The sequence below is a fragment of the Rhinichthys klamathensis genome, unplaced genomic scaffold, assembly GCF_029890125.1.
Source record: "Rhinichthys klamathensis goyatoka isolate OS25496 unplaced genomic scaffold, OSU_Roscu_1.1 h1tg000001l_1, whole genome shotgun sequence".
In the NCBI taxonomy this organism is placed as follows: Eukaryota; Metazoa; Chordata; class Actinopteri; order Cypriniformes; family Leuciscidae; genus Rhinichthys; species Rhinichthys klamathensis.
Window position 1 is genome coordinate 5,114,683 of NW_026606555.1, and position 27,818 is coordinate 5,142,500.

At 39.4% G+C, this 27,818-nt stretch overlaps 1 protein-coding gene across 3 annotated transcripts in view; it reads right to left on the reverse strand.

Annotated features, from left to right (window-relative positions):
- The window catches only part of tube1 (tubulin, epsilon 1), a 47,605-nt gene that overhangs the window by 15,209 nt on the left and 4,578 nt on the right, over positions 1 to 27,818 (reverse strand). For 2 of the 3 annotated variants that reach the window (XM_056251194.1, XM_056251118.1), the window contains exons 3-10: positions 11,758 to 11,810; positions 11,572 to 11,626; positions 10,560 to 10,675; positions 6,584 to 6,705; positions 6,307 to 6,494; positions 4,220 to 4,392; positions 3,351 to 3,491; positions 2,476 to 2,616 (exon numbers count right to left, since the gene is read on the reverse strand). In XM_056251194.1, coding sequence (XP_056107169.1) covers positions 2,476 to 2,616; positions 3,351 to 3,491; positions 4,220 to 4,392; positions 6,307 to 6,494; positions 6,584 to 6,705; positions 10,560 to 10,675; positions 11,572 to 11,626; positions 11,758 to 11,810 — 989 coding nt within the window. The remainder of the gene's footprint in view (positions 1 to 2,475; positions 2,617 to 3,350; positions 3,492 to 4,219; positions 4,393 to 6,306; positions 6,495 to 6,583; positions 6,706 to 10,559; positions 10,676 to 11,571; positions 11,627 to 11,757; positions 11,811 to 27,818) is intronic. The other variant, XM_056251258.1, reaches the window with a different exon arrangement.

The following is a 27,818-nucleotide window of genomic DNA, read 5'->3' on the forward strand; positions in this document are numbered from 1 at the left end:
TATTTTTTGAGAATGCAAGACACACAAACACATGCCTATCTTCATAATTCTAGTTTTGACTTCTAAAGTTTTTTGAATTTGACCCAAATCTTACATTTTACTTGCACTGCACTGCAATATATTTTATTCATGATTAATATTGCATTGCAAAATAATGTCAACTAGTCTAAAATTAAGAAAACCCTAGAAAACATTAAAAAATAAAATAAAATTAAAAATTAAAAAAGTAACAAAAATAGATGTGTACATTTAAGAAAGTTCTACTTAATTTATTATTCCAATATCCAAATATAATACTTGATGAAAAGAAAAAAGGGCTTTTATTTGTGACGTGCTGTCTTGCATTTGAACATTGCACATTTTAAACGGGACACGCATTAGCTGAATAAACGTTAGCCAATACAAACAAACTTATAAAAAACAGTTGACAATGAATAGACAGGAGTTCTGTCACAGGACCAATAATAGCAAAACGAATCACTTATTCTAAAAAAAATAAAAGTATAAGTTAGACGAATCTGACATAGGGCTGTGTTAATAGTAAAAAATCCGTCGAACGGATGGATAATAAAAAAATGCTTTCTGACATTTTGACAGGAAAAAAAACAACAACCAAGAACTAAATTTAAAATTAGACCGTCAATTTTAATTGTACAATTCGGCTATCTTCTCCTTCTGTGCGCGGTCTGTGTTTGTGAGATTGAGAGCTCGCGCGGCACTGATACAACGGTACTTTTTAATCCATAAGTAACTAACGCGCTAGTTTTCATACAAAATTATTATGTAACATAATTAGGTACTTTAGTTATTATTAACACAATAACGTAACACATGCAGGCTACGTTTCTCAACACTGAGAATGAATAAATAAACACCTGTTTCTCCAGACTCGCGCTTATCAGTAATCCACAAATCACAGCACTTTCATAATCACTAAGCCATAGCGATTTTAATTTTATTTAGACTTATTGTTCATCAATACTTAAGCATTTTATAATTTGCATGGCTGTATGATGTCTTCCTCTTATCGGAGTGACCATGAATGACGGAGTATTTTAAAATAATCGATGCGATCACTCCCGTGTGATAATCGAATACAGATTAAGTTAACTCAATACAATATTTCAACTTTCCACATCCACCGCAGCCCGTTTACCTTCAGGAGTCAGAAGTACCGTGACTACTGTCCTCGCTTATGAACTCAGTCAGAGGCGGCCGCGGGAGTGAAAGGGGGATCGAGCCGGATTCTTTATTGCTGTCGATTTTCAGTCTCTTTTTAAAGGAGCCGTATGTAAGATTGTGGCCAAAACTGGTACTGCAATCACTTTCAAATGACTGTAGAGCGGTGTATCCCCTAATTTAGCCTAATTTAGCGAATTTAGCCCTAATCAAACACACCTGAACAAGCTAATGAAGGCCTTTAGGATCACTATAAAACTACAGGCATGTGAGTTTGATCAGGGTTGGAGCTAAACTCTGAAGGAAAGTGGATCTCGAGGGCCAGAGTTGCCAAGCCCTCTATTACCTATGGTATTGAGATGCGTCTTCATTGATTTGATCACAAGTGGTCAGTTGAGATACGCATTACCATTTACACCTGGTATTAAAGGGACAGTTCATCCAAAACTGAAAATTCTGTCATCATTTACTCACCCTCATGTTATTCCAAACCCATAAGACTTTTATTCATCTTCAAAACACAAGTGGATATATTTTTCAACTTACATAGATAAAGCACATCAAATATGGTCAACGACAGCTCAACCGTACTTGCTTAATGCATGTACCTCGTTTGTTATCGTGTTTCAAGCAAGCACGATTCAGCTTTTGTTTACCATTTTTTATATTCATTGAACAATGTTTATATGCGAATAAAAGCCTAGATTAGGTCTGTTCATTATATAAAGTTATCATGTATCTTCAAAAGACTTGTATTAAACCGCTCGATTCATCAGGATTACTTTAACAATGTCTTTAAAGGTTCAAAGTTTAAGGTGAATGGATGGACAGAAAGCTCTCAGGGTTAAAAAAAACAACTTAATTTGTGTTTCGTAGATGAACAAGTCTTATGGATTCGGAACAACATGAGGATTTATTGATTTCATTGGTTTATTTCATTTTTGTGTGAACTAACCCTATAAAATGCACTAATGTGTTTCTTGCTAACTATTTGTTTTCCCTTCATTTTGGTAACCCAAAAGAAATCGAAGACTTTCTTTTTATTATTTTATTCTCTCTCTGTCAAAAATAATAATAATGGATGTAATGCACACAGGTTTTATAGGAATCAGTTCGCATGAGGAACATGTGCGAGCGCCTATGAAGAGGTTAGGATGCTGCCTTAGAAACCAGCTGCATGTGGACAGTCAACAGCGAGGCAGATTATTAGGTTTTGAAGTGAGAATACAAAAGATATGGATGGAAAAAAATAGACAGAAGAAGGCTAAACAAAATGGAATTATGGGACAGACGAACCGCTCAATATTTCGACGCAGATCTGACATCTGAACGTCTCCACGCAGCATAAGAGCACAGGCCAGATACAGGTTGTGTTTGGGGTCAGCTCTGATCAGCTGATGATCCTTGCTGAATGCATCTGAGAACATCTGATCCAGCCTACAAAACACAGCACAGCATTCACGTATTCACTTGATGATGAAATGAGACACTAAAGCTTCTGTGGCAGGATTTTTCAACTTCAGTCCTGCAGAGTTCAGCTCTAAAGTGGCGGGCACAAATTAAATATAGATTAATCTTTGTTAAAGCTTTGTTGTTTGATTAACATTAAAGGTGCAATAGGTGTTCTAGGAAATGCTAACTTTAGCTTGCTAGCATTGAGCTACGTTGACTGACAGGGAACACGTTATTATTTCATTCGGAACAAATGCAATGATTGAACGAACATTTTACGGTCCTAAGTCTTCCACGGACAATATAGATTTAGATATAGATTTATAATATATCTGTGGAAGTCTTCCACAGATTTATTATATTTTAAAAACACATCTATCAGGATATGAGGAGACTTTCAACCAGCATAACAGAAAATGTCTCTAGAGAATCACCTATTGCACCTTTAAAGACTTACGCCAGGTCCACACATACTCCGTTTGCAGTGCAGGAGAATATGGTGTTTGCAGTGCGCAACAGATCTGCGATCTGATCTGCTGTATACCACAAACACAACATTTATGCATTATTTTTATTTGAAATCCAAAAGTTGTTAATGAAAAGGGTTTTCACCATTGTGATTCTCTTTGTACACTCTATAGTTATACAATCTTTCATAGACATATTCATGTTTAAACGTGCTAAATTAAAAAATATATATATTCAATGCATTATCGTACCTGCGTGGTGGTACATTGACATCTGCAAGTGTGTAGAGAGGAGTTAGACTGGGCACGAGGTAGTGTAAACGCGGGAATGGTACCAGGTTCATGGCGATCTCATTCAGATCCATGTTAAGAGAGCCCTCAAAACGTGCTGAACTGCAAGAGAAGAAATCGAATCGAATTAAACGGGTGATCAAATCTCTAGACAGAAAGATAAAAAGAATCAAAGATAACAGATTACCAGTTCCATTACTTTCTATAAACTTTATTTTTATAACTACTTTTAAATTTACATAAAATCAGCTTCTAGCTAGTAAAGTTTTGATGAAGATTACAGGATTGCAATCAAAGTAAAGAGATTGCAGTGATGTACAGGAGTCATACAGTAAGCACACAAGTCTGTTTTATTGATGCACAAACATACCATTGATGCACTATTGATGTAAGAAAATCTGTAATGGTTTTGTTTCATGGGTGCTTTGGTGTGAACAAATTTATAAATTATAAAGACTATAATTTGGTTATTTGGTCTCCTTTTGGAAAATGGCCTTTTTGGAAATACACCACAATTTTCCTTTGGTGTACTTTGCTGGATATAGCAAATAATGACTAAATAAATGTGTTAAACAAGATAAATGCTGTATGCTTAATTTCAAGATAAGTGTGTGATTAATCGAGATTAAAATATTGAATCTATAAAGTCAGGCGTGAAATGCATCCAATCTATTAATCTCAATAATTCCCATGATTCCTCTTTAAAAGGTTATTTTTGGTGTGAAGATCATTCCTCTTATTATGTACTTCTCTTTTAATTCCTAATGGAGGTTTCACTACTGCATAAAGCACAAGCAAAAATTTCCCTTTTTTTGCACATGATTTAGTACCTGGTGATATTAAGAAGTAGATTGGCCACAATGTTGTTCATGGCATCAAAAGGTTTTTCGACCTTCACCACCCCTCCTTGTCCAGAGATGATGGTACAGTCCTTCTTGATAGTACAGCTTGGTTTGCCAGTGTTGGACATGTGCTGTATCTTACCAACAATGTCCACCAGAGACTAGAATAATAGTAGAGAATAATAATTCAAATTGGTATGATCTGTTCACGCTCATGCCATTCAAAAACTGTATGAGTTCCCATGCGTTTTTCTACAAAAGGAAAAATTGTGAAGAACATCAATACAGCTCTTTTCCACACAGCAAAAGCTGCAGTAATCAGGGCTGTGCTTTTTCTGTCTCAAACAGGACAATAAACCACAATAATACTAGTACATGTGACTTATAAGCTCTATTCCAAGTTTCCTGATGACACGATACAATAGCTTTGTGTATAGACCGTTATTTAAGTCATTATTTACTGAAAAACTTTCCATTCAGTGTCATTGGCACATCAACATATTCAAATTGTGTGTTGCAAAATGCAAATGGTTGAGACATGTGGCCAGTAAGGGTGTAACAATATATCGTGTCCCAATAAGCAACAATATGTATCCTGGATAATGACAATCTGTGTATTTTGTATTGTTCACTCAAAATAAAAATGACTGTGTAAAATAATTTACAGAGTTTTAGTATCAGTACTACATTAAAATAATATATAATGTTGATATAATAATGCAATGGGGGAATATTTGTGGGTCGTGTTAGTGCCAAATGTCTGATGTTAACAGTAAAAAATATAATTTTAAATATATCTAGTCAGTGACAAAGTTGTGTCACTGACAAAGTTGTGACAAAGAGTTGTGACAAAGAGTTAAAAAATTTTCGTCTAAAAAAAGTTCTGTATTTTCAGCTTCAGAATCTTGAAAATGTTTATTCTGGTGTCTCTATTGTTCTGTGCTTTGGCTTTCCAGCACCAAGTCCAAGTCTATTCATTTACACCCAATGTAATACTAAATTTAGCATTTTAGGGCGTTTTCACACCTGAAAGTCTGCACCAAGGTCCGAACCAGAGTTCATATTTTGATACATTTTATACATTCGGTAAGTTTTGGTTTGGTTTTACATCGCACTAAAGAACTTTACATGACATACTTGTGTCCTGTCGTCATCATCTATGTGGGCTGCATCTTGACATTGGTTTGTAAACGGACCTGCGTCTGACGTCAGCGTGTTGTCAATTCGGCGGGTAACTCTGACAAGAATGAATGAACAGACGCATATCATTGCCACTATACTGTTATTATTACGGCATTACTACCTATAGCACAAACTATACTCGAGGATAGTTCAAATTCGCCAAATGAACGTCCTCGTTGTGCGAACATTTTCTCGTCGCCGGCAGGAAAGGAGGAGAAGACTGCAAGCAATCCTGCGAGAACCACCGGAACGTCCTGTAAATGGTCTGAAAGTCCGAACCATACAGAAAATGCTTTCACACTAGAAACGAATCAAACCTTTGTTCAGTTTGATCCGGACCGAGACTACCTTTTTTCGTCTGACCAAATTTCGTCTGTTTGGTCCAGATCGTGGTCCGGCGGAGGTTTCACAACTGTAATTTTGATTTGGATCAAACTGAAAAGTCAGAATATCCGGACCAGACAAGGTAGGTGTGAAAGGGCCCTTAGAAAATTTTGTGTTAACTTTTTACCATATGTCTTGGAGTATCGTGATAATATCATATTGTGAGTTCAGTATCGTGATATGTATCGAATCGTGAAACGAGGGTATCGTTACACCCCTAGTGGCTAGTGTTGTTTAACATTATTGTTGTCAAATGTTGAGAGCTGGAAGAGGGAAGGACGTAATTACAAACTATAATGTGGTTTAGATAGAAACTTCTGAGGTTCTTTATGGTGTTTATTTATTGTTTGGAGCTTGCCCATTTCATTGTATTTAAAAGTGCAGTGTGAACATTCTGCCTAACATCTGCTCCACAAAACAAAGAAAAACAAATGGGAAAAACATGGGAGTAGGTAACAGATGACAAAATTTTCAGTTCTAATACCCTTTACATTTTTACGGAGTCATACCTGGTTATCGACCGGCAAGACACAGTCTGCATGTTCTGTGAGCTCTTTCATGGCTAGGACACTGTTGTAGGGAGAGGTGATGACATCATCCTCTGCCGTCGGGTAAACCGAGGTCACTATCCGGCACACCTCTGGGAACTCCTCTTCTAGAAGCTTCAACACAAATGTGCCTAACCCCGAACCAGTGCCTAAACACACAAATGTACGCTTATATCACCCCATGTTTCTCAACCACCAAATCTGAACACTGGTAACATGACAGACATCAGAAGCTCACCTCCTCCCATGGAATGAATGAGGAAGAAGCACTGAAGACAGTCACAGTGTTCTGCAGCCTTACGGACCTGATCCACAATCTGCTCTCTGTAGGTCAAGCCGTATGTGTGGTGCCCGACTGCCCTAAGGGTCATAGACCAATCACACGGTCAATCACTGATCTAGCAGTCAAAACAACAATGCATAACTAAACAAGTCAAGCAACGAAAAAGAACAGGTTAAAGAAAATAAGCTCTACTGCTTGTCCAATCCAGTTAGAGGAACTGAACTAAACTAAAAGATTCAGAGCCCTTTGTTTTCTCACCCACATTTGTGATGTTCCAGCTTTACCATAAAATGCTATTTTTTCACATAAATCTACACTCTAAATATCCCTTAATGACAAAGCAAAAATCTGAATTTTCATCAGCCATTACTCCAGTCTTCAGTGTCACATGGTGCTTCAAAAAGCATTCTAATATGCTGATTTGGTACTCAATAACAATGATGAATAGAAAGTAAAAAAAAACCAGCATTTATTTAAAATAGAATGTATTATGTTTGATTAGTTCAATGCTTACTTGCTAAATACAAGTATTCATTTTTTTACTTTACTGACCCCAAACTTTTAGATTATTATTTTTTGTGTGTGTGTGTGTGTGTGTGTGGGGGGGGGGGGGGTCTGGTATAACAACGTTACTTACATTTCAGAACAGCTTTTGCATCAATAATACACCTATATGATGATATTTGTGAACTGAAATGTTTTAACACTACAAATGTGAGGCAACATGACAAGGTCTGACACGGTTTGACTCATCTTTGGCCTCAGGTTACGACTGGTGTCATTTCAATCAAAATCAAAAGTTTCTAAATACCTGTCTAAGAAGATGACGAGCAATCGACCTTGAGCACTGGTACATGAAGAACCACTTAAACAGTCAAATCCCATAAAGTGTGACTGTTCAGTAACATGCCTGGAGGCTGTCAGGAGCTTCTGAAGTATAAAAGCACATGGGTGTGTCGACACATGAAGAATAGTAACATAGGCCCAGTTTCAACCTGGTTATAAAATCCATCTCCGGTGATCTGTGACAAGCAGATTGAAGGTCAATCTGCAAGGTTTTGTTTTACATAACCAACAATTAAATAATAAAGAGGAACAAGGATAAAATTAGTAATTTAGGATGCTTGGTTTCAATAAAAGATGTTTATCATCACACAAGAACAAACAAGAACTTCGCTGCGAGATTGATTTTTGACTTGTATTTATTTTTGAGTAGAACTTTGTAAAATGAAAAAATATTCTCTCAAGCTTCTGGTTTCTGCATTTTTCCTCTCAATCTATTCAGGTCTCAATGGCTTCTTCCTGGACCTCATCAACATCCTCCATCTCTGCTTCCTCGACATCTGACTCGTCTTCATCTTCGATGTCATTGCCTTGTCGAGAATGGCTCTGTGTCAGGCTCAAACAGGCTAAGGTTTGCCCCGGATGGCCACCAGTTTCTCAATCCTTGTATGTTGTGAATAGAATGCACCGAAATTTTGACAGCCAGATATTATCGGACGAAAATGGCATTTTCTATTTTCGGTCAAAAGAAAAACGGCTGAAAATATGAGCCGAAAATATATGCTGCCCCGGCCGTCCCTCAGTGTTCAGCGCTCAGGTTTCACTCTCGCTCTAGCCGTTATCGCTGCACTCAATATTCTGCTCGCGGTCCATGCGAACGCTTCACTCATGCTCATCAGAAAAGAAAAGTCCATTCAAATAATGTGCCGACATGAAACTTCTAATGTAGAAGTAGACTTGTTTCTGTTTGCAATAGCCCTACTGTGCTGTAAGGTGGTGCGGTATAGCCGTGACGGCCCATGCTGGTAAAATGACGTAAAATTTGTTTAAATTAAGTTCACATAACTTAATTATTTCAATTACGCATTAAGTTTATTGCTTAAAGGGGTCATGACATGAGAAACCAAATTTGCCTTGATCTTTTGGTATTTAAGTGGTCTTTGTACCATTAAAACCTCCTGCAAGTTTCATAGCTTAAGACGTCCTCCCCATTATAAACGAACCATTTATTTAATCAAGCTCTAAATACAGCTCGTTCTAGATCCTTTGAACTTAGTGACGTCACGGTACAAAGTGACGTACCAGTCGTTTGCATAGGACCGCCTCCAGCGCAAGACAACTCGATTTGAAACTTGATTAAAAAATTGAGAATCGATTTTGAATCGAATCGCGAGATTACAAAAGATTGCCACCCCTATCATATATGTGATAGCACGACTGCCATATCCCATCCTCTTCCCAAAGGCCTGGCTTGGTACGGGGTTTCACCAGACTGCCGCGAACTTTGCCTTCATAAGACCCAGGTGGTGAGACATGGCAGTAAGAAAAGTGAAAGCTCTGTTGATCTCTTCACCAGAGAGAATGCTTTTCTCATACTTTGGGTCACCAGTTAATTTCCATTAATCCCATGGAAAGTTTCCAACTTTGCAAATTCCAGGAATTATGTGTGGTATAGTGTTCCCACAGCATTAGCTACTGATGTAGCATCAAATGAACCTATGAAAGGGAACGTTTGGTTACATATGTAACCCTGGTTCCATGAGTAGGGAACGAGACACTGGTTAGCTCTGCCATACTCCATTACTGCTACAAATACTCCTCAGCAAAATCTGAGGTGCATGTCCAGCACTTCAACCATCAGCCAATGAATTGGTGTGATTCTATATGGAAAATCGTCACACCTGGGGCCGGTTGCATAAACACAGCCATTACGTTAAGACATTGTCTTAAATTCTAGTATGATGACCCACTAGCAGTTACTAGTAACACTAGCATACACTACAGTTCGGTATCAAATTAGGCTAATTATGTTTTTATGTAACATTTTAAAAAGCTATGAATAGTCTTAAAGAAAAAAATGTGATGTCTAACTTGTCAAGTCAAGTCATCTTCATTTATATAGCGCTTTTAACAATGGATTGTTTCAAAGCAGCTTTACAGAGATAAACATATAATTTAAGGTAACAGATTGTTTTGGCGTTATAGCGGTTCTTGAATAATGTTACTTCCAGCTAAAGTTAACTTTGATTGATTCACCTCCGTCGAAATGATCAGACTTTAAACGCGAACCTGTGATTAACGCTGACGGCGTTCACATGCTCATTCAGAATTCTATAGTTATGTGCTTTTTAAAATATGCGCGCATGTTTGTAATTCATACAACCCAGCCTAAACAAACTACTTTTCTTGCCTATAAATTTTGATACAGAATTTGTTTTATTTTATCACTTCGGGGTACGCGAGCCGGAATTCACAACGCTTTATCTGTAGAGTGGGAAAGGGATCCTCCATAGGGAGAGGATAGTGGATACTTCAGCAAGACTTGTAAGACTAGTCTTAGAGATTTTTGCAACCGGCCCCTGGAGGGTGGTACATAGCGCCAGCTACTGACCCAGTGTCTCGTTCCCTACTCAGGAAACCAGGATTACATGCGTAACTCCATCACTTGTTGTTTTTCTGTCTTACATTTCTTTTTTGACTGTGAAATAATGGCCTGGGCTAGTGCTGCCACCTTGTGCAAGCTGGTTGGAGAAATCAGGCTGTGCGTGTAAAGTGTACATACCCTAGCATTAGCGCAAAAAACAAAGTATTACTTTGGGCTTTAGCCATGGGGTTGGAGAGGATGTAATGCCATACATTCTGAGCAATGTGTGTATGCCATAGTACGTGTAGCATGTGTCTGAATTACAGAGGCCTTGGGACGGAAAGTAAGCGGTCATTGACAGGCAGACAATAATTTACAGCAGGTTTTGACAGGTACCTGTGCTCTTAATTTACTTAGTTTAATTTACTGCTTAGCAGAATCTGTTGACACATTTCTCTCTTTGCAGAGTATATAACACCGTACTGTCCAGCCCTAGTAAGCACTGTGTCCGTTTTAGAAGCATGTAGACAGTGTGACAGAGTCCCTGCTGAGACAGACCCTCACCAGTTGTTGCCTGAACCAGAGACATCACTTATGAGTTGTGTGCTGTTGAAGAGAGAACGCAGCGGTCCTTGCAGAATCTCTCCTAGGACTCCCTCCTCCATGTCCACTAATACGGCCTGCAGACAGACACACACACACACACACACACACAAATTTTTTCAATTGTTGGTCCATGTACACATGTAAAGGATTAGTTCACTTCAGAATTAAAATTGACCGATAATTTACTCAACCCCACGTCATCCAAGATGTTCATGTCTTTCCTTCTTCAGTCGAAAAGAAATTAAGGTTTTTGAGGAAAACATTCCAGGATTTTTCTCCATATAGTGGACTTCAACGGGTTGAAGGTCCAAATTGCAGTTTCAGTGCAGCTTCAAATACTCTACACGATCCCAGCCGAGGAATAAGGGTCTTATCTAGCCAAACCATCGGTCATTTTCAAAAAAAAAACAAACATTTATATACTTTTTAACCACAAATGCTCGTCTTGCACTAGCTGTGTTGCACCACATGTTACGTAATCACGTTGAAAGGTCAAGCGTGACGTAGGCGGAAGTACAGACCTAGTGTTAACAAAACAAACGTGCAAAGACAAAGTCAAACACCATTTACAAAATAAATAAGTAAATAAAAGGTAAAACAACGATGTCGGACGATTTTGAAGTTTTCCACCTACAGTACGTGACACGTGACGTGACCTTTCAACGTGATTACGTAATACATGAAGTCGTGGACGTGCAAGATGAGCTTTTGTGGTTAAAAAGTTTTTTGTTTTGTTTTTTTAAATAGAAAATGACCGATTGTTTCGCTAGATAATACTCTTATTCCTCGGCTGGGATCGTGTAGAGCCCTTTGAAGCTGCATTGAATTTGATTTTGGAGAAAAATCCTGGAATGTTTTCCTCAAAAACCTTAATTTCTTTTCGACTGAACACACACACAGCATAGCAGTCAGATACCACAGTCCTGTCTCCATGCTCCAATCCCAATACATCACCTAACATGGTGCTCACCCTGGCCTTTAGAGCAGTGATCCTGCCCCCTGTAGCGTCTGCTCCACTCGCTCTCCTACAGAAACACCACACACACACATGAGATCCCACAATAACTCAAGAGGATCAGCAGAGAGGATGACATGTGGACAAACAGAAGGTCGTGAACAGAGTAGAAGAGAGAGCAACAGAAGAGAGAGAGCCTACCTTTGGTCAACATTTCTAAAGAAGCTGCTCAGCGCCTCATCATAAACTCCTGTCTGCAGAGACAAAATCAAGACTCAGTTAATGAGGTTTTCTAATCTTTGATATCATGTATATTGTGCAGGGGGTAGTAAACATGAGCAGAACTGTATTGTTTAGATGAAGGTTAGATGTCCACATATCGGATGTGTGTTTGATGATTTAAAACCACATTTGGAAGTGGCTCAGGATTTTGTTGCGCCAGCTTAAATAGTGTCCTTTTTGTGTTGCATTCACATTTTTTAAAATAAATTTTATGGCGAATCTTATAAAAACACACAGAAATACTAATAAGCGTAAAGCAAAATTTATACATCACGACTTGACGAAACAGGATTATTTTTTAGGGATTCACGATGTATCAGCCGGAAAAAAATTTTATTTCACTATCAGCTATCAGCCGATTGTAGCTATTTTATTTTCCAACCTAGTTATTGGTAAAATCCACTATCGATTGACCTCTAAAGACAAGTGTTTATGAAAACTACCTTATGCGCAACTGAGTTGCATACAAACATTTCAGATATTATTTGAGTGTAATTATTATATCTGAAAATAAATAGCAGTTGAATATAATTAGAGATGCACGATATTATCGGCACAACATCGGAATTGATGTATATATAATATAACAATATAAGATATAACAATCGGCATTGACCGATATGAAAAAAATGATGTTGATATGCCTTGCCGATATGATAACAGATATGCGTCTGCAATAACTCACGTGTGCAAGGAGTGTTAGCGATAAGATTCTTGAAGTGAACTTTTGCATGTATGGGTTTTATATTAGGTTTTTTTTTATTGATGCCTTGAATTTGTGTACGCCCGAACAGAAGGACTCGTCCGCTGTGTGATACCCATCAACAGCCACTCTCTAGCGCGTGCAGCAGCAGAAGGTCCTCAGGGTCCTAGTGCCCGCCCGGTACAATGTTCTATTTATTTAGTGGGGGTGCTGTTTTTATGCTAATAAAATGAAATTTATCTATCTGCACTCAAAGCGCTTTACACATGAAAGGGGGAATCTCCACAACCACCAACAATATGCAGCACCACCTGGATGATGCGACGGCAGCCATATTGGGCCAGAACGCCCAACACACACCAGCTTATTGGTGGAGAGGAGACAGTGATGAAGCCAATCAGAATATGGGGATTATTAGGAGGCCATGATGGACAGAGGCCAATGGGAAGATTTGGCCAGGATGCCGGGGTTAAGGCCCTTGCACACTGAGTCCGAAATTCGTGTCCGAAATTTTCGCACGTTAAAAAATAAATACGTCCTCACGTTATGTAAATCACACTTGCACACTGCCTCCGAGACTTTCGTCCTTCATAAAAAAAAACCGGATCGGGTTCGATTTTCTGCATTTATCGCATCCGTAGCAAGCATTTTGAATGGTGTTTTGACAATTCAGAGCCACCGAATCACGAATATGAAAAAACGCATACGAAAATTTCAGACTCAATGTGCAAGGGCTACTCTTTTTCCAAAGGACATCCTGGGATTTTTAATGAACACAGAGAGTCAGGACCTCGGTTTAACGTCTCATCCGAAGGACGGTGCTCTTTGACAGTATAGTGTCCCCGTTAGGGGACATGTTAGGGCCCACACAGACCGCAGGGTAAGCAGCGCCCCCTACTGGCCTCACTAACACCTCTTCCAGTAGTAACCTGGTTTTCCCAGAAGTCTCCCATTCAGGCTCAACCCTGCTTAGCTTCAGTGGGCTGATATGGCTGCTGTCTAGATCTACAAATGTTAAATCCCCCCCAAAAAATACTGCATCTGTCTGGGGGGTGGGGAAACGTGACTGACTTTATTATTGTTATTTTCAGAGATTTTAAATGTACTCTTATTATAAACAGAACTTTATTTATAAAATGTATTTATCTTTATTACACAGCTCTGTGGTATACTTGATTCTGATAGCACCATCCAGTGGTAAGTTATTCCCAGATAACAAGAAACAGAAACACAGGCTCATGCAGGTCACTGAAGTCAGCAGCGCTATACGCTTGCTAAGAACGGTTTTCTTTGTGGAAGTTTGTTGGAAGATATAAATTATTAAATCTCAGTCAAATCAATATTTTGTGTACAGTTATTTAATTATGCCATCCAGTATCATGGACTCGCTCTCTCTTGTTTCATACAAACGCAGCTGATGACATTTTGCGACTATTGTTTTGTAAACTGTTGGATTATAAGACAACAAACAGGTACGATTTTAAAACAGTTTCATCTCAAATCAATAACTCTTATCCCCATAATGATTTATGTGGTGAAATACTGTGTAATAAGTGGTTTGACTGTACACCGTATCTCTTAAATGTCCGTCTAGTTTGTACTTGCCGCGCTGCAACTGCTCTCTCCGCGGAAGCTTTGATTTAAAAGAGCTAATAAAATATTTCGACTCAGATCAATATTCGTTGTCTAATTATTTACTTATGTGGCAAGTAGCTGTGTAATAAGCGGGATAATCTACATCCAGCCGGTTGTTATATCAGAATAAACTCCTTCAGGCTGATGAAAGACCCGATCCTGATCACCCTGTCGGGGTTTATTCTGAGATAACAACCAGCTGGATGTACATTATCCCTTACGTATCGCATAACCTTTTGGTAAGGAGACCTCAGAACTCTGAAACCAGAATGAAAAATAAATCGTTTTTGCTTAATACTAATGGAAATGAAAAATAATTATTAATTCTTGCACGGGAGAGACTTGGAGTTGTTTTCAAACAAAGAGAAAATAAATGTATCGGCTATCAGCCAAAATGAGTTCTGAAAGTGATTGCAATGATATCCTCTGTGCCGTTATCGTTATAGATGAGGTGTGAACTCTGCTAATCTTTTATATTCGTTATCGTCCTTTGTGTGAACGGGCCTTTAGAGAGATTTAAACTGTAAATAGTATCTGAATCTAAATAACAGAAGCTGAAATACAAAAAAAAAACGTTCGATTTTTATTTAAAACAAAACGATACTAAGATTATATAAAACTACTAGATTTAACATGTATAACCAGGGTCGTTTATGAACATTTTGGCACCCTCTTCCCCCTTGTAGATTAAACACTCCTAACTTAAAGGTAGGGTATGGGATTTGCAAAACGGCTGGCAGATTTTGAAAATGCACAACTCCAACCTCCAACGCTGGCCCTGACTCCACCCATTCGAAGAACATGGACGCGCAATCATTAGGGCTGTCACTTTACGTTCGAAAATCGATTGCACAATCGATCGGACCAACCAACACAAGAATCGAAAACGAAAATAGGGAATCGATTTTAACGGCCTTTTTGTTTGTTTTTTTGTTTTTTTACCAAAAATGTGTTTTAGGTGGACAGATCAATACAGAGCTACTTCCCGCTCAGCTACTGTTCGGACGCTCTTGCTTACTGCTCCGCGCTTTGCTCTATCGCTTTTATATTTTTTATTGCTCTATCGTTTATATTTTATTTCCTTTTATCACCTAATTTTAACTTCAGCAAATCAGCACAGTGCTCAAACGCTTGATTACTAGAAAAAAGCAGAATTCTTTTCTCCGACCAGCCTCCCACTGAAAGCTTACATTCAGGGGAAGAGAAAACACAACTGCCTACATTCATAAGGACAAGAGAAAATGCCTCTTCTGGAATCTACTTGCTGCACTAACTGCCAGAGACTTTTACAAAGGATTGCAGTTCTTGAAACAAAGTTACTTGTGGGACCACCAAACCAGACGGAACACACAACAGAGCTTCGTCATGGACGCCCTCAGCATACAGCCGGTGAGTCCCATGAATCTAGTGCTCCTCGACAGGCTATACTGAGTGTAGAGAAACAAGCCGATCGACTTACAAATCGATGGCACAAACAGGGAGCGAGACCCAAAGGCACTCGAGACATCAGATTGTCACGAGCATCACATATTGCCGCAGTAGCATCCTCTACCCCAGATACGGCTCTGACAAGGATTGCAAACACTGGTCTCCTACCACCGCCTATACATCTTAAGAACAGATTTGAAGTATTAATGAATGAGGAATCCCTGAATGTGATGAATGTGATCGAACACAGAATGAATAAGCCAGTAGCTAACACTAATGCTAACTGGCGCTCAAGGTCGAGCAGACAGCGGCACTCAGCTCAGAGCGCAGCCGAGCCCAGGACTCTGATAGTGGGTGACTCGATAATCAGAAACATTATTAGCAGGGACACAACTACATGCTGCCTTCCACAAGCAACGACTTCTGATGTAAACAAGGAACTTCAGAACATTCTGATGAAACATAAGACTGCAAATCGACTCATTGTTCATGTGGGGAAGATTGATATTCAGAAAGAGCAGTCAGAACTCCTTAAGAAGGATTTCAAGGAACTTTTTGAAACACTTAAAAGACTGAAAGTTCAGACATTCATCAGTGGACCACTCCCAGCAGGAGGAACAAACAGGTTTTCACGGTTGCTTGGGCTTAACACATGGCTGCAAAAAACCTGCAATATAAAAGGAGTGAACTTCATTGACAACTTCAATCTTTTCTGGAGTCAGAGGCAACTGTTTCAACAGGATGGGCTCCACCCAAACAAACTTGGCTCAAGAGTGCTAAAGGACAATATCTATTTCACCCTCCATCATCCTTCTGCAGTGTGTGCCAATCCACTCAACCTGAATGGCACACACACACCTGGACACAGTATGAATGACCACAGGACTTCACTTATGCACCTGAATGGACATGCGGCCGACACATCACACAAGGACAATGATAACACCACTCAGCCACAACAACCTCTGCTCACGGACACAATCTCAGCTGAGCCCTGCCCACAGAGCTCACCACAGACAGACTGTGACATACTAGAACTGCTAGAAGATTCAGCACCCAAGGACGACTTTCTGGAAAACAGCCAGGGAATACAGGACAGCATATTACAGCCTCCGATAACACCAGAGCAACAGCCCCTCTCACCAGACACGTTATCCCTCTCTCCAGCAACTCCACTTCTGTGCTTCTCAGAGAAAATGGAACAACTGGTGTATGCTGGAACCAAACTATCCCACTCTTTTGCTGCAAGCCCCCAGATGTCAACCAAAAAACGGCAGGCCCCACAACCACCAAAGCCTGCGGGCCCAGCCCCTCTTCCTCCCCTTCTCATGTGAGAGCTCTTCGGCCTCTGCCACAGCGCCAGGGCCCACACCATCCTCCAGCGGCTCGCGGTGCACCAAAAACAACTGATACCAACTCTCAGTGATATATGTCGGGTCCCCACTATGATAACAGTAACTTTCTTAAATGTTTACAAAACAAGCGGGAACCCAGTGTGCCTGTATCTTTCTCTATTGCTGTTCAATTACATGATAGAAAATCTAAGGCCTTCAAAAGCCATACAGCAAACCCATCTAATCTGATGCCTATCACACGGCAAACTAAGATCGCTGTGGGGACAAAAAGTAAGACTGTTAAGTTAGCACTTTTAAACATCCGCTCACTTAAAAATAAATCACTTCTAGTCAACGACTTAATAACCACATACAACCTGGACTTTATGTTTCTAAATGAAACTTGGCTAGAAGACAGCTGCAGTGCAACAGTCCTCAATGAAACAGCCCCTCCTAACTTTACTTTTATAAGAGTTTGCAGAGCGGGAAAGAGAGGCGGGGGCTTAGCTGCTCTTTTTAAAGATGTCTATCAATGTAAGCAAATATCATTTGGGAATTACCCGTCTTTCGAATATCTGGGTATTGTGTTAAAAGGTGCTCCATGTATTTTACTTATCATTATTTACAGGCCTCCAAAATACTCTCCAGCCTTTGCTGAGGACTTTACAGAACTGTTATCAACAATTTCCTCTGAGTTTGACTGTTTTGCCATTGCTGGAGATTTTAACATTCACTTAGATAATGCAGAAACCAATATGGCAAAAGAAATCAAAACTGTTTTCAAAACTTTTGATCTGACTCAGCATGTACATAAACCCACACATAATCGTGGACACACTCTAGATTTACTTATCAGTAAGGGTCTAAACATCTCATGATTGTTATCAAAGATGTAGCACTGTCTGATCATTTCTGTATTTTCTTTGATATACTGAGCTCTCCTGCCATTGAAGCTAGATCTGTGTCTGTCAAGAAGAGATGCTTAAATGAGAACATTAGTGTGCTATTTATGAAGGCTATATCTTTAAAACCAAGCATATCTGCTGACTCTGTTGATTTTCTCCTTGAATCTTTTAAAGGGACACTATGCAGCTTTTTTAGCTTAACTGAACAGCTTCAGAGTTATTGAAATGGTTATATAACTTCTTTCGGGTTGAATGGTGGGCGTCTCGACCCCCCCTGGTGCCTGTGAGCGCAAAAATCTCACTTGCAACTTCGGTGCGGCGGGCCGCGTCAGGAAGTATCGCGTGATATCAGCTCTCGCGATGTAACATATTCCTTTACGGCAACTCACACATACACACAGGAACAAGGTATAGATGGATGGAGTTTGTCACACTATCGTCATGGCTGAGCCGGCATATAAGATGCAGAAAGCTAGGAAAGCATTGTCGGAGGAACAGAGAAAGAGGAAACGGCAGACTGACCGAGCGAGGAGTCGGGCACGAGCATAGGCATAATTTGCAGGTGTGTTATGTCCCCATTGAAACTTCTCGCGGCACGGATGTACCATTACAAACAAATAAAACATCTCCAGGTAACTCTAGTAGAGCATTCATTTCGTTCGTTTGTTAAATAAGAGGCGATCTGAAATGTGTTATTTTTTAAATCAAGTGACCAAAGTGCTCGTTGCCTCTGCGATCAGTGGTGCAGATAAGTTACAGTGTTCTGTTGTGACGCGCGCCTGAATCCGTTGCGGGGACTGAGAGACTCTCTATATTTTGTTATGGTGAAATCACAAAATCTAATGCACAAAAAACATGTCCCTGCTTGAAATACAACCACTAATAAACAATCGGTTTTGATGAGGAAAATAAACTATACTACTAGTACCGATTAGAACCCAGAACCTCTGACACACTTTGCAAAAGTTCTGCCTCTGGACCATTAAAATTGTCGGATCTATGTATTTAATCACGTGAAAATTCTCACCACTAACAACATATATTATATCTCATTAAACGACAAATTAAACACAATGTACTATTGTATACTGTGAGTGGTATTTACGACAGTAACGTTAAATTCAAGTACTCCACAGTAACTCTAGGGGTCGCTGTTTGACAAAAACGGGATTTCTGCATAATGCCCCTTTAACTCAAAAATTAAAAGTGTCAGTGTTTCCTCTAGGATTTTTTCCAGCCGTGGTGGCAGGCCCATTTCGCTAGGGGAGGGGGCGTGGCCCATGAGTGATATTCCCACTGGCCACGCCCCCTTATCCCAGGTGTTTAAACTTCCCCTAAGCATTATAACATGAAAGGCGCCAATAAGAGCGGCAAAGCGATTATGCGCATCCCGTGCGCAGAATGATGCACTTGAAGCAACGCGAAGTCACAGCGTGCAGCGCTTCGCATTGAAAAGTTCAAAGCGAAGAGATTATATCTATCTATGCTTAATGTATTATATCTATGCAACAGTTTATTGAGCCTTTTCTTTTAACAGTTTTAAATTTCAGTTAACTTACAGTGCGCATGAAGAACAATTCATAGTGCTCTCTACTCTAGTGCTGTAGTAACAGACACCCGGGAGAAAGGAATATGATTTAGAAAGCGCTATAAACTCTAGCAAGATAAGGTAATTTTATGCAAACTATAGATCTTTATCTATAAATAAAGTATAATAATGGGAACATTGATCTTGAAGAGAGTGTCGTCGTGTTACTGTCGTACCCGAACGTGACGTGCTGTTTGAATGCTGAATGGAGAATGACTGAGGAGAGATGAGTTTCCATTAACTTTAACTTAACGACTTAAATATACATTTTTACCTCACATTATGCTATTGAATGACTTTAGAAGTCTTGGAATATAGTGCGAAAACTTAATGGTGCTTTACAATGTTTTGTATGCCTTTAGTGGGGCTTAACAATAACACATATAATATCGGACCGAGAAGCTGCAGCCGTGGCGGGATGATTTTAGGTGTGGCGGCCCGCCACGGCAGAATGAATGTAGCGGAAACACTGAGTGTAATTGATGATATTGCTCCTGTGAAAGTCAGGAAGAGTGGTAGACAAAAAGCACCTTGGAGAAACTCAACATCAGTGCAAAACATGAAAAGACAATGCAGAAGAGCAGAGCGCATGTGGCGGAAGACAAAACTTGTAGTCCATTATAACATCTACAAAGACAGCATCCATGCTTTTAATATTGAACTAGGCAAAGCTAGACAGACTTTCATCTCGAATATTATAAACAGCAACTTAAACAACACACGCACTCTTTTTGCTACTGTAGAGAGACTGACAAACCCCCCAAGCCAGATTCCCAGTGAAATGCTCTCAGACAGCAACTGCAGTGAGTTTGCTTCTTTCTTCTCTGAGAAAATCAATAATATCAGAAAGGTGATCAGCGCATCATTGAGCCGCACTGGGGTCAGACAGATCAGACCACTACCTGAGAAAGTAGTTACTATTAGGGGGGTCCATGGTTAACCGATTAACCGATTAACCGTTAAAAATTGCTTAACCGAGTGAAACATTTTGCTCGGTTAAGTGGCGTCAATGGCGTGCATTGAATTTAGTTGTAATACATTTTTGCACCACCAGAGACCGCCAGAGCGCTCCCATACATTTGTAATGTCCACAAGAAGAAGTAGTCATTATTATTTTTTTTTTTTTTTTTTTTTTTTTTTTTTTTTTTTTTTATTGAAATGTAAGATTTACAACAGTATCCGGTTTAGTCAGATTTTACAAACATATAAGTGATAACAGGAAACAAAGCACATAGAATGACATACCCAACTTTTGGGAGAAGAAAGTAAAGTAAAATAAATAAATAAATAAAATAACATGATAAAGAAAAGTAATAAAACAACGATTAAGGGGCTTCAGTTAATTTTAAGGCATCAATAAAATCAAGAAGTTTTTGTGCTGTTTTTTCCTTCATGAGCAACAGGGACTTGTAGTACAATGCAAATTCTCTCTTGAAGACAGAAAAAAAAGGCTGTGTTTTTATACATTTACATTTGTGGATGAAAAATTTACCAGAGATAACTAAAGTGTTTAAAAGCAGTTCATAGTTTTTGTCCTTCATTATAATTCCAAATGTGATTTTATCTCTAGTGAAACTGGAGGGAGACTGGAGATAAGGCTCCAGCCAATCATACATGTCACACCAGAATGTGTTACTGTAAGGGCAGAAGAAAAATAAATGATCCGTGGTCTCTATGTCCTCATCACAGAATATACAGTTAGTTAGATCAAAGTTAAATCTACGTGAGAGGAGGTCTCTTGAAGGATATATGTCATTAAATATTTTGAAATGGAGCTCTTTAGCTTTTGGTGATAAAGGTAACTTTAAGAAATCTGTGCGTAGTTTCTTCAGAGAGGAATGACTGAAGATAAGAGAAGCGGCGTTTCGGCTGTATTGCATTGGGTATAAAGTCAGAGTAAAGAGATCACGGAACAATTTGTTTTGCAAAGCCTTACTACAGAACTGGTGACCAGCAATCACCAAAGAAGGGAGAATAGGGGTGTTGAATAAATAAGGTAGTGCATTTTTTGCCATCAAAAGGAAAGCAGAAGGGACGCTTTGGATAACCATATCATAATGTTTACGATTGCACTGAAAATTAAATTTTGTACCAAAATTTTCAAAAGATAAAATATTGCCATAACTGTCCAGTAAATGTGTGACAGACCAAATGTTGTTTTCCATCCATTCCCTGAAGTACAGGGACTTATTTCTAAAGAGAATGAATCTGCAATTCCAGATGGGTACATCATGGGGAGTAAAATTGTGTTTGTACAATAGTTTCCAATATAACAGAACTTGTGAATGAAATGCAGACAGTTTTATAGGGAGTTTTGGAACATCAAAATCACAGCGTAAAAGTAAATCAATACCTCCAATTTTCTTAAACAATTCCCTGGAGACACAATACCAGAAGCTGCTACTGTTTGCTAGAAAGCATCTTAACCATTTAGTCTTTAAGGTTCCATTTATACAATCAAAGTCTATGGCTTGTAGCCCACCATCTTCATAGTCTTTCACTATAGTCGCTTTTTTCAGATAATGGGGTTTTCTTTTCCATATGTAATCAAAGTTTAATGAATTAATGGTTTTAGCCGCTTTGTTGGGGATAGACAGAGAAAAGGCTGGGTAAATACACCTTGAAAGGCTTTCCATTTTGGTTATAAAGATGCGACCAAACAGAGAAAGATCTCTATTCAACCATCTGTCTAATCTTGATTTACATTCGTCTATTTTGTTCCATACATTTAATGTTTCACTCAACTTAATATCTTTGGTTATATGTATACCTAAGTATTTGACTGCAGTTTTAATAGGGATACCAAATGCTGCCTCAAGGTGGCAGTCATGTATAGATAACAACTCACACTTTTTCAGGTTCAGTTGTAACCCAGATGCTTTTGAGAATGAGTCTATGGTTTCAATAGCCTTGGGGACCTGCTCAACATTTTTAAGAAATAGAGTGGTGTCGTCAGCCAGCTGACTTATAACTATTTGGTTATTAAAGACATTTAACTGTTCAATATCTGAGTTTTTGATGAGGATTGACAACATTTCAGCTGCAATTAGGAAGAGTGAGGGCGAGATGGGGCAGCCTTGTTTGATACCTCTGTTGATGGTGAAGCGAGGCGTAGTGCCACCTGAGAGAGATATTGAGCTGTTGGTGTCGTTATAAAAACATTTTATAGTGTTTCTAAACTTTTCCCCAAAACCACAGAGTTCCAGAGCCTTAAAAATAAAGGGGTGTTCTACCGTGTCAAACGCCTTATAAAAATCCAAAAAAAGAATAAAGCCATCGTCCTTTATATGCTCATTATATTCAAGTAAATCAAGGACAAGGCGAACGTTATTGTGTATTGACCTACCTCTCATAAATCCTGATTGAGTGTCACTTATTATTTGAGGAAGACCCTCTTTAAGACGATTTGAAAATATGTGTGTTAGCAATTTATAATCGTTGTTTAATAGTGTTATCGGCCTCCAATTGTCCAAGACTTTGGGATCTTTGTTTGGTTTTGGAATGAGAACAATTACACCTTGCCTCAACGTCTGTGGAAGTGATTGGTTGTTTAAAGCTTCTTTAAGTGTTTCAAATAAAAGTGTTTTGATATGCTCCCAGAAATGTTTATAAAAGTTGGCTGTCAGGCCGTCTGGGCCAGGGGATCGGTCAGAAGTCAGACATTGCAACGCCTTTTCAAGCTCATTATACGTGATCTCTGCCTCACATGTATTTTGGAAGTTCTCATTTATTTGGGGAATAAAATCTCTGATTTTATTAAAGAAGGCCTCAGTTGCATCCGCTGAGAAACTAGAAGAATATAAGTTGCTGTAAAAGGAATAAACTTTATTGGTTATAGTTTTAGGATCAGAGCATTCATTTTCATTAATGACCAGTGTTCCTATGTTATTTTTTTCCTGGCGAGTTTTTTCTAATCTACAGAAATAAGAAGAATTTCTTTCTCCTTCCTCGATCCATTTTGCTCTGGATCTGATGAAGGCTCCATTTGCTTTTCTTGTATAGATATTATCTAATTTGGTTTGTAGAGTAAGTAGTTTCCTTTTGTCAGTATCCGTAAGCGTGGGTTTATTACAACAGAGACTTATCTCTCTTGTCAAATTGGTCTCCTCTAAAAGGGCAGATTGTTGCAATTGTTTGCTGAAAGAAATTGAAAAGTTTCTTATTCTGAATTTTAAAAATTCCCATTTGGAGCTATAAGACAGAAGGTTGGAGTCTTGAGTAATTTCATAAATTATGTCTTTAACCCCTTGGCAATACGTTTCAGATTGTAATAGGCTGGCATTGAGTTTCCAATAACCCTTGTTTCGTTTGTGATTATTACTGGGTTTCAGGGTGAGATTAATATAGCAGTGGTCAGATAGGGGAGCAGAAGATATAGAGCAGTCAGTTACAAAGTCTTTTACACTGTCAGAGATTAACCAAAAGTCAATCCTTGATTTGATTGAACCATCCGGCTTAAACCAAGAGAAGTTTTTTAAGTTGGGGTGTGTAAAGCGCCATGGGTCAGAGAGATTATGAGTGTTACAAAAACTGACTAAATGAGGGTTATAGTGATGGTTATGAAACTTGGTGGGTGAGCGGTCTAACCATTCATTAAATACCATATTGAAGTCTCCTCCTAAAATAATATTAGTAGTTGGATAACGTAATTTCAAATTTTTAACGAGATCATCAATTTCAGAGAGTAGATTTTTGTTTTGGTTTATGTTGTTATAACCATAGACATTTCCAAGGATAATAAAATAATCTTTGATTGAAAGAACGCATAGAATCCAGTGACCATCTGTGCTCTTTTTGGATGTCACAATTTTCCCAGGAAAGTTGTTCAGAAGGACAGCAGTACCTGCAGAACGATTAGTTCCGTGACAAAATAAAATTTTATCACCCCACTGATTGGACCAAAACTTTTCATCCGTATCAGTCGAGTGAGTCTCTTGCAGTAGGACACAGTGTGGTTTCTTGCTTTTACAGAAAAGGAAAATTGCCTTTCGTTTGATGCTGTCTCTAAGGCCCCTTGCATTGAATGAAATGAAACAGAAATTAGAATCAACAGTGAACATTAAACAGTAACTTACCACTTAAGAAAAACAACCCGAGGTATATCAGCAGGAGAAAACTGCTTTAGAATGTGAACATAAGGCAGCGTCCCCTTAAGAACAGTCAACTTAGATGTCCTTCATAGAAATGTAAACAAATTTCTTCACGTTAGACAGTGAGATGTAGGTGAACCGATGTGAGAGTGTGGTTAAGGAACCACAATTCTTTTCCCATTTATGTATCCAGTTGGGCCCCTGAAGTAGGCCCGCTGACCTGCTTCTCTGGCCTGCTTAATCTGAGGCCAAACGGCTGCTCTTGCCTCCCGGTCGGCTGGTAGGATGTGCTCGGCGAAATTTATATTCAGCTCCTTGCACACTGCAGATCTCTTGGTCAGACGCCAGAGCTCATCTCGGTAGTGCCTCATGGTGAACTGCATTATCACTTGCCGATGTTTAGCTTCCTCTCTTTTGCCCAGGCGGTGCACAGAGTCGACGACACTGTCCATCTTGTCAGCCCAATGCGGAGCGATTTTGAGTAGGATCTGTAACACCCTCTCTCTCGTGTTTTCATTTTCTTGCTCTTTCATCCCGCGCAGTTTCAGATTCCAGCGCCGTTTGTAACGCTCTAGTTCAATGACTCTTTCTTGTAAAGCGACGTTCTCTGTCCCAATCCTTTTCATCTCCTTTTCCAAAGTTTGAGTTTTGGATTGGCAGTCTTTTATTTCTTTGGCATTAAACTCCACGCTTTTGGCCACTTGTGCAATCATGACACTATTGTTTTTCATTTGCACATTGAGTTCTTGTAACATGGTGGAGAGGTTGTTAACAGCTTCAAGTATTGTAGCATTGGATACCTCTGCTTCGTTTTTAGATTTCTTAAACGGGACAGGTATTTTAGTAGGGGAGTCGGGAGGAGAACGGCTCACCTTCGTGGAGGAGGTTTCCATGTCGTTATCGTCGTCGGCATCAGCGCAGTAATCATGAGGGAGAAGTGCAGTTGCTGCAGTAGCTTTCTTCATCTTGTTAGAAAGCGGCATTTCAGAGTCTGGAACTCGCGTTGAGTAAGTCAAATGGGTCACGTATCCACGTAGTTGTGTTGGTGTAATTTTTAATTATTGAAAGAAGGACTAGTCTGCGAGTTTTGGGGACAAACAAACGGAGCTCTGGGTTACCGTGTGCTCAGTTTGCCATCTTGCCCGGAAGCCCTCAAGAAGAAGTAGTCATGACTCATGACCGGTTTTCTAATATGAAGCGGGCAAAGAAAAGCACAGCGTGGGAGCACTTTAAAATCGAGAATGACGGGGCAAAATGCAAGTATTGCAATGAGATATAATATGAGATATAAGGTTAGATATACTTCAAGTACAACCTCGTTGTTGTACCATCTCAACAGCCAACACCCGGGCATCATTATGGTCTTGTGTGTTCACACCGAACGCGAATAGAGTGTCAAATAACGTTACACGTCTATCGCGTCTAGCTTGAACATTCGCTCGAGTTCAAATTTTTCAACTTGCGCGGAAGACAATCGCGGCAAACGCGTCGCCCAATTCGCGTCATTCGCAACGCCCGGCGCGAATGATGCGTCTTTGCATTGACTTTGTATGTAATCACTCGCGCATATAATTAAATTCGCGTTCGGTATGAACACAACATACCTGCTCTGTCCTTACCACTGCGTTTTATTTCTATAAATTAATTTTGTTTTAAATGTGGTCCAACCAGTTATTAAAGGTGTTAAAAATGAACTACCCCTTTCTCGTGTGTCTGTATCTCGGGGTTGCGGCGCACACACTATGGTTAACCGAGTATTAACCGCTAAGGGCCTCGGTTAACGGTTAATGAAAAACTTGAAAACGTGCAGCCCTAGTTACTATGCCTGTTTTCGAAGAAATTGATGGCAACATTTTGCAACTCACGCAAAGTTAATAATTCCGCGAATAACTGCAATTACAGATTTCAAACAGAGATGGCGACAAAGAGGAAAAATGCCGGACTGCAGCTTTAAATAAAACACATGTAAGGGATGTTGATAATTTACCTTGGATGAGAGCGAGAGTGAGTCTGTATTCGCACACACATAGCGCGTGGACTCAGGGCAACAAATTAATGGAAATCCACTGTCTCCTGCGTTTGCAGTCAGCAAAAAGCCAAATGCGACACACAGTAAACCGGTGTTCACTCAGCTGTGCATAATAGCACCAAATAAAATAAAAAACACAATATTTTGACCCGCGTTCTGTTTTCTATCATGCGTCGTGCACGTTTGCGATGACGTAAGATGCACGGAAACGCACCAGGATTCGATAGAATCAAGTTTAGAACTGTATGCAGTAACTGTTATATTTGCTGTTCTATTTGTAGTGCATTGAGCACAACATACACATTATGTGAATATAATACTGTTCTTGTATTCTCAATAAAAGGCAAATTCTAAACATTTTTGTTGATTTATTTGAAACTTAATAGATATCATGTAAAAATATCGATTATTGAATCGTATCGAATCGTATCGGGGGGAATTCTGAAGTATCGAAAATAATCGAATCATTGGCTTAAGAAATCGGTATCGTATCGAATCGTCATGTAGGCTCCGATTTACACCCCTACCTTAAAACATCAACCTGCGCCCTTGACACACTTCCCACATCTTTTTTCAAAAGTGTGTTAAACAGCTTAGAAGCAGATCTCCTAGAAGTGGTAAATGCCTCACTTCTTTCTGGGAATTTTCCAAACTCCCTGAAAACTGCAGTTATCAAGCCCCTCCTGAAAAAGAGCAATCTGGATAAGACCATCTTAAGCAATTATAGACCGATCTCAAATCTTCCTTTCATAGGCAAGATCATTGAAAAAATTGTCTTCAATCAGCTGAACAAATTCCTAAGCTTGAATGGATACTTTGACAATTTTCAATCTGGTTTCCGATCGCATCACAGCACAGAGACAGCGCTCATAAAGATAATAAACGATATTCGCTTAAATACTGATACAGGCAAATTATCAGTGCTGGTACTACTCGACCTCAGTGCTCCATTTGACACTGTCGATCACGACATACTTCTTGACAGGCTGGAAAACTGGGTGGGGCTTTCTGGGATAGTCCTAAAATGGTTCAGGTCATACTTAGAAGGGAGAGGTTATTATGTGAGTATAGGAGACCATAAGTCTGAGTGGACACCCATGACATGCGGAGTCCCTCAAGGCTCAATTCTTGCACCACTCTTATTCAACCTGTACATGCTCCCAATGAGCCAAATAATGAGAAAGAACCGCATCTCTTACCACAGCTATGCAGACGACACACAGCTCTATCAAGTCAGGAATCTTGGTGTGTCTCTAGAGTCAGACCTT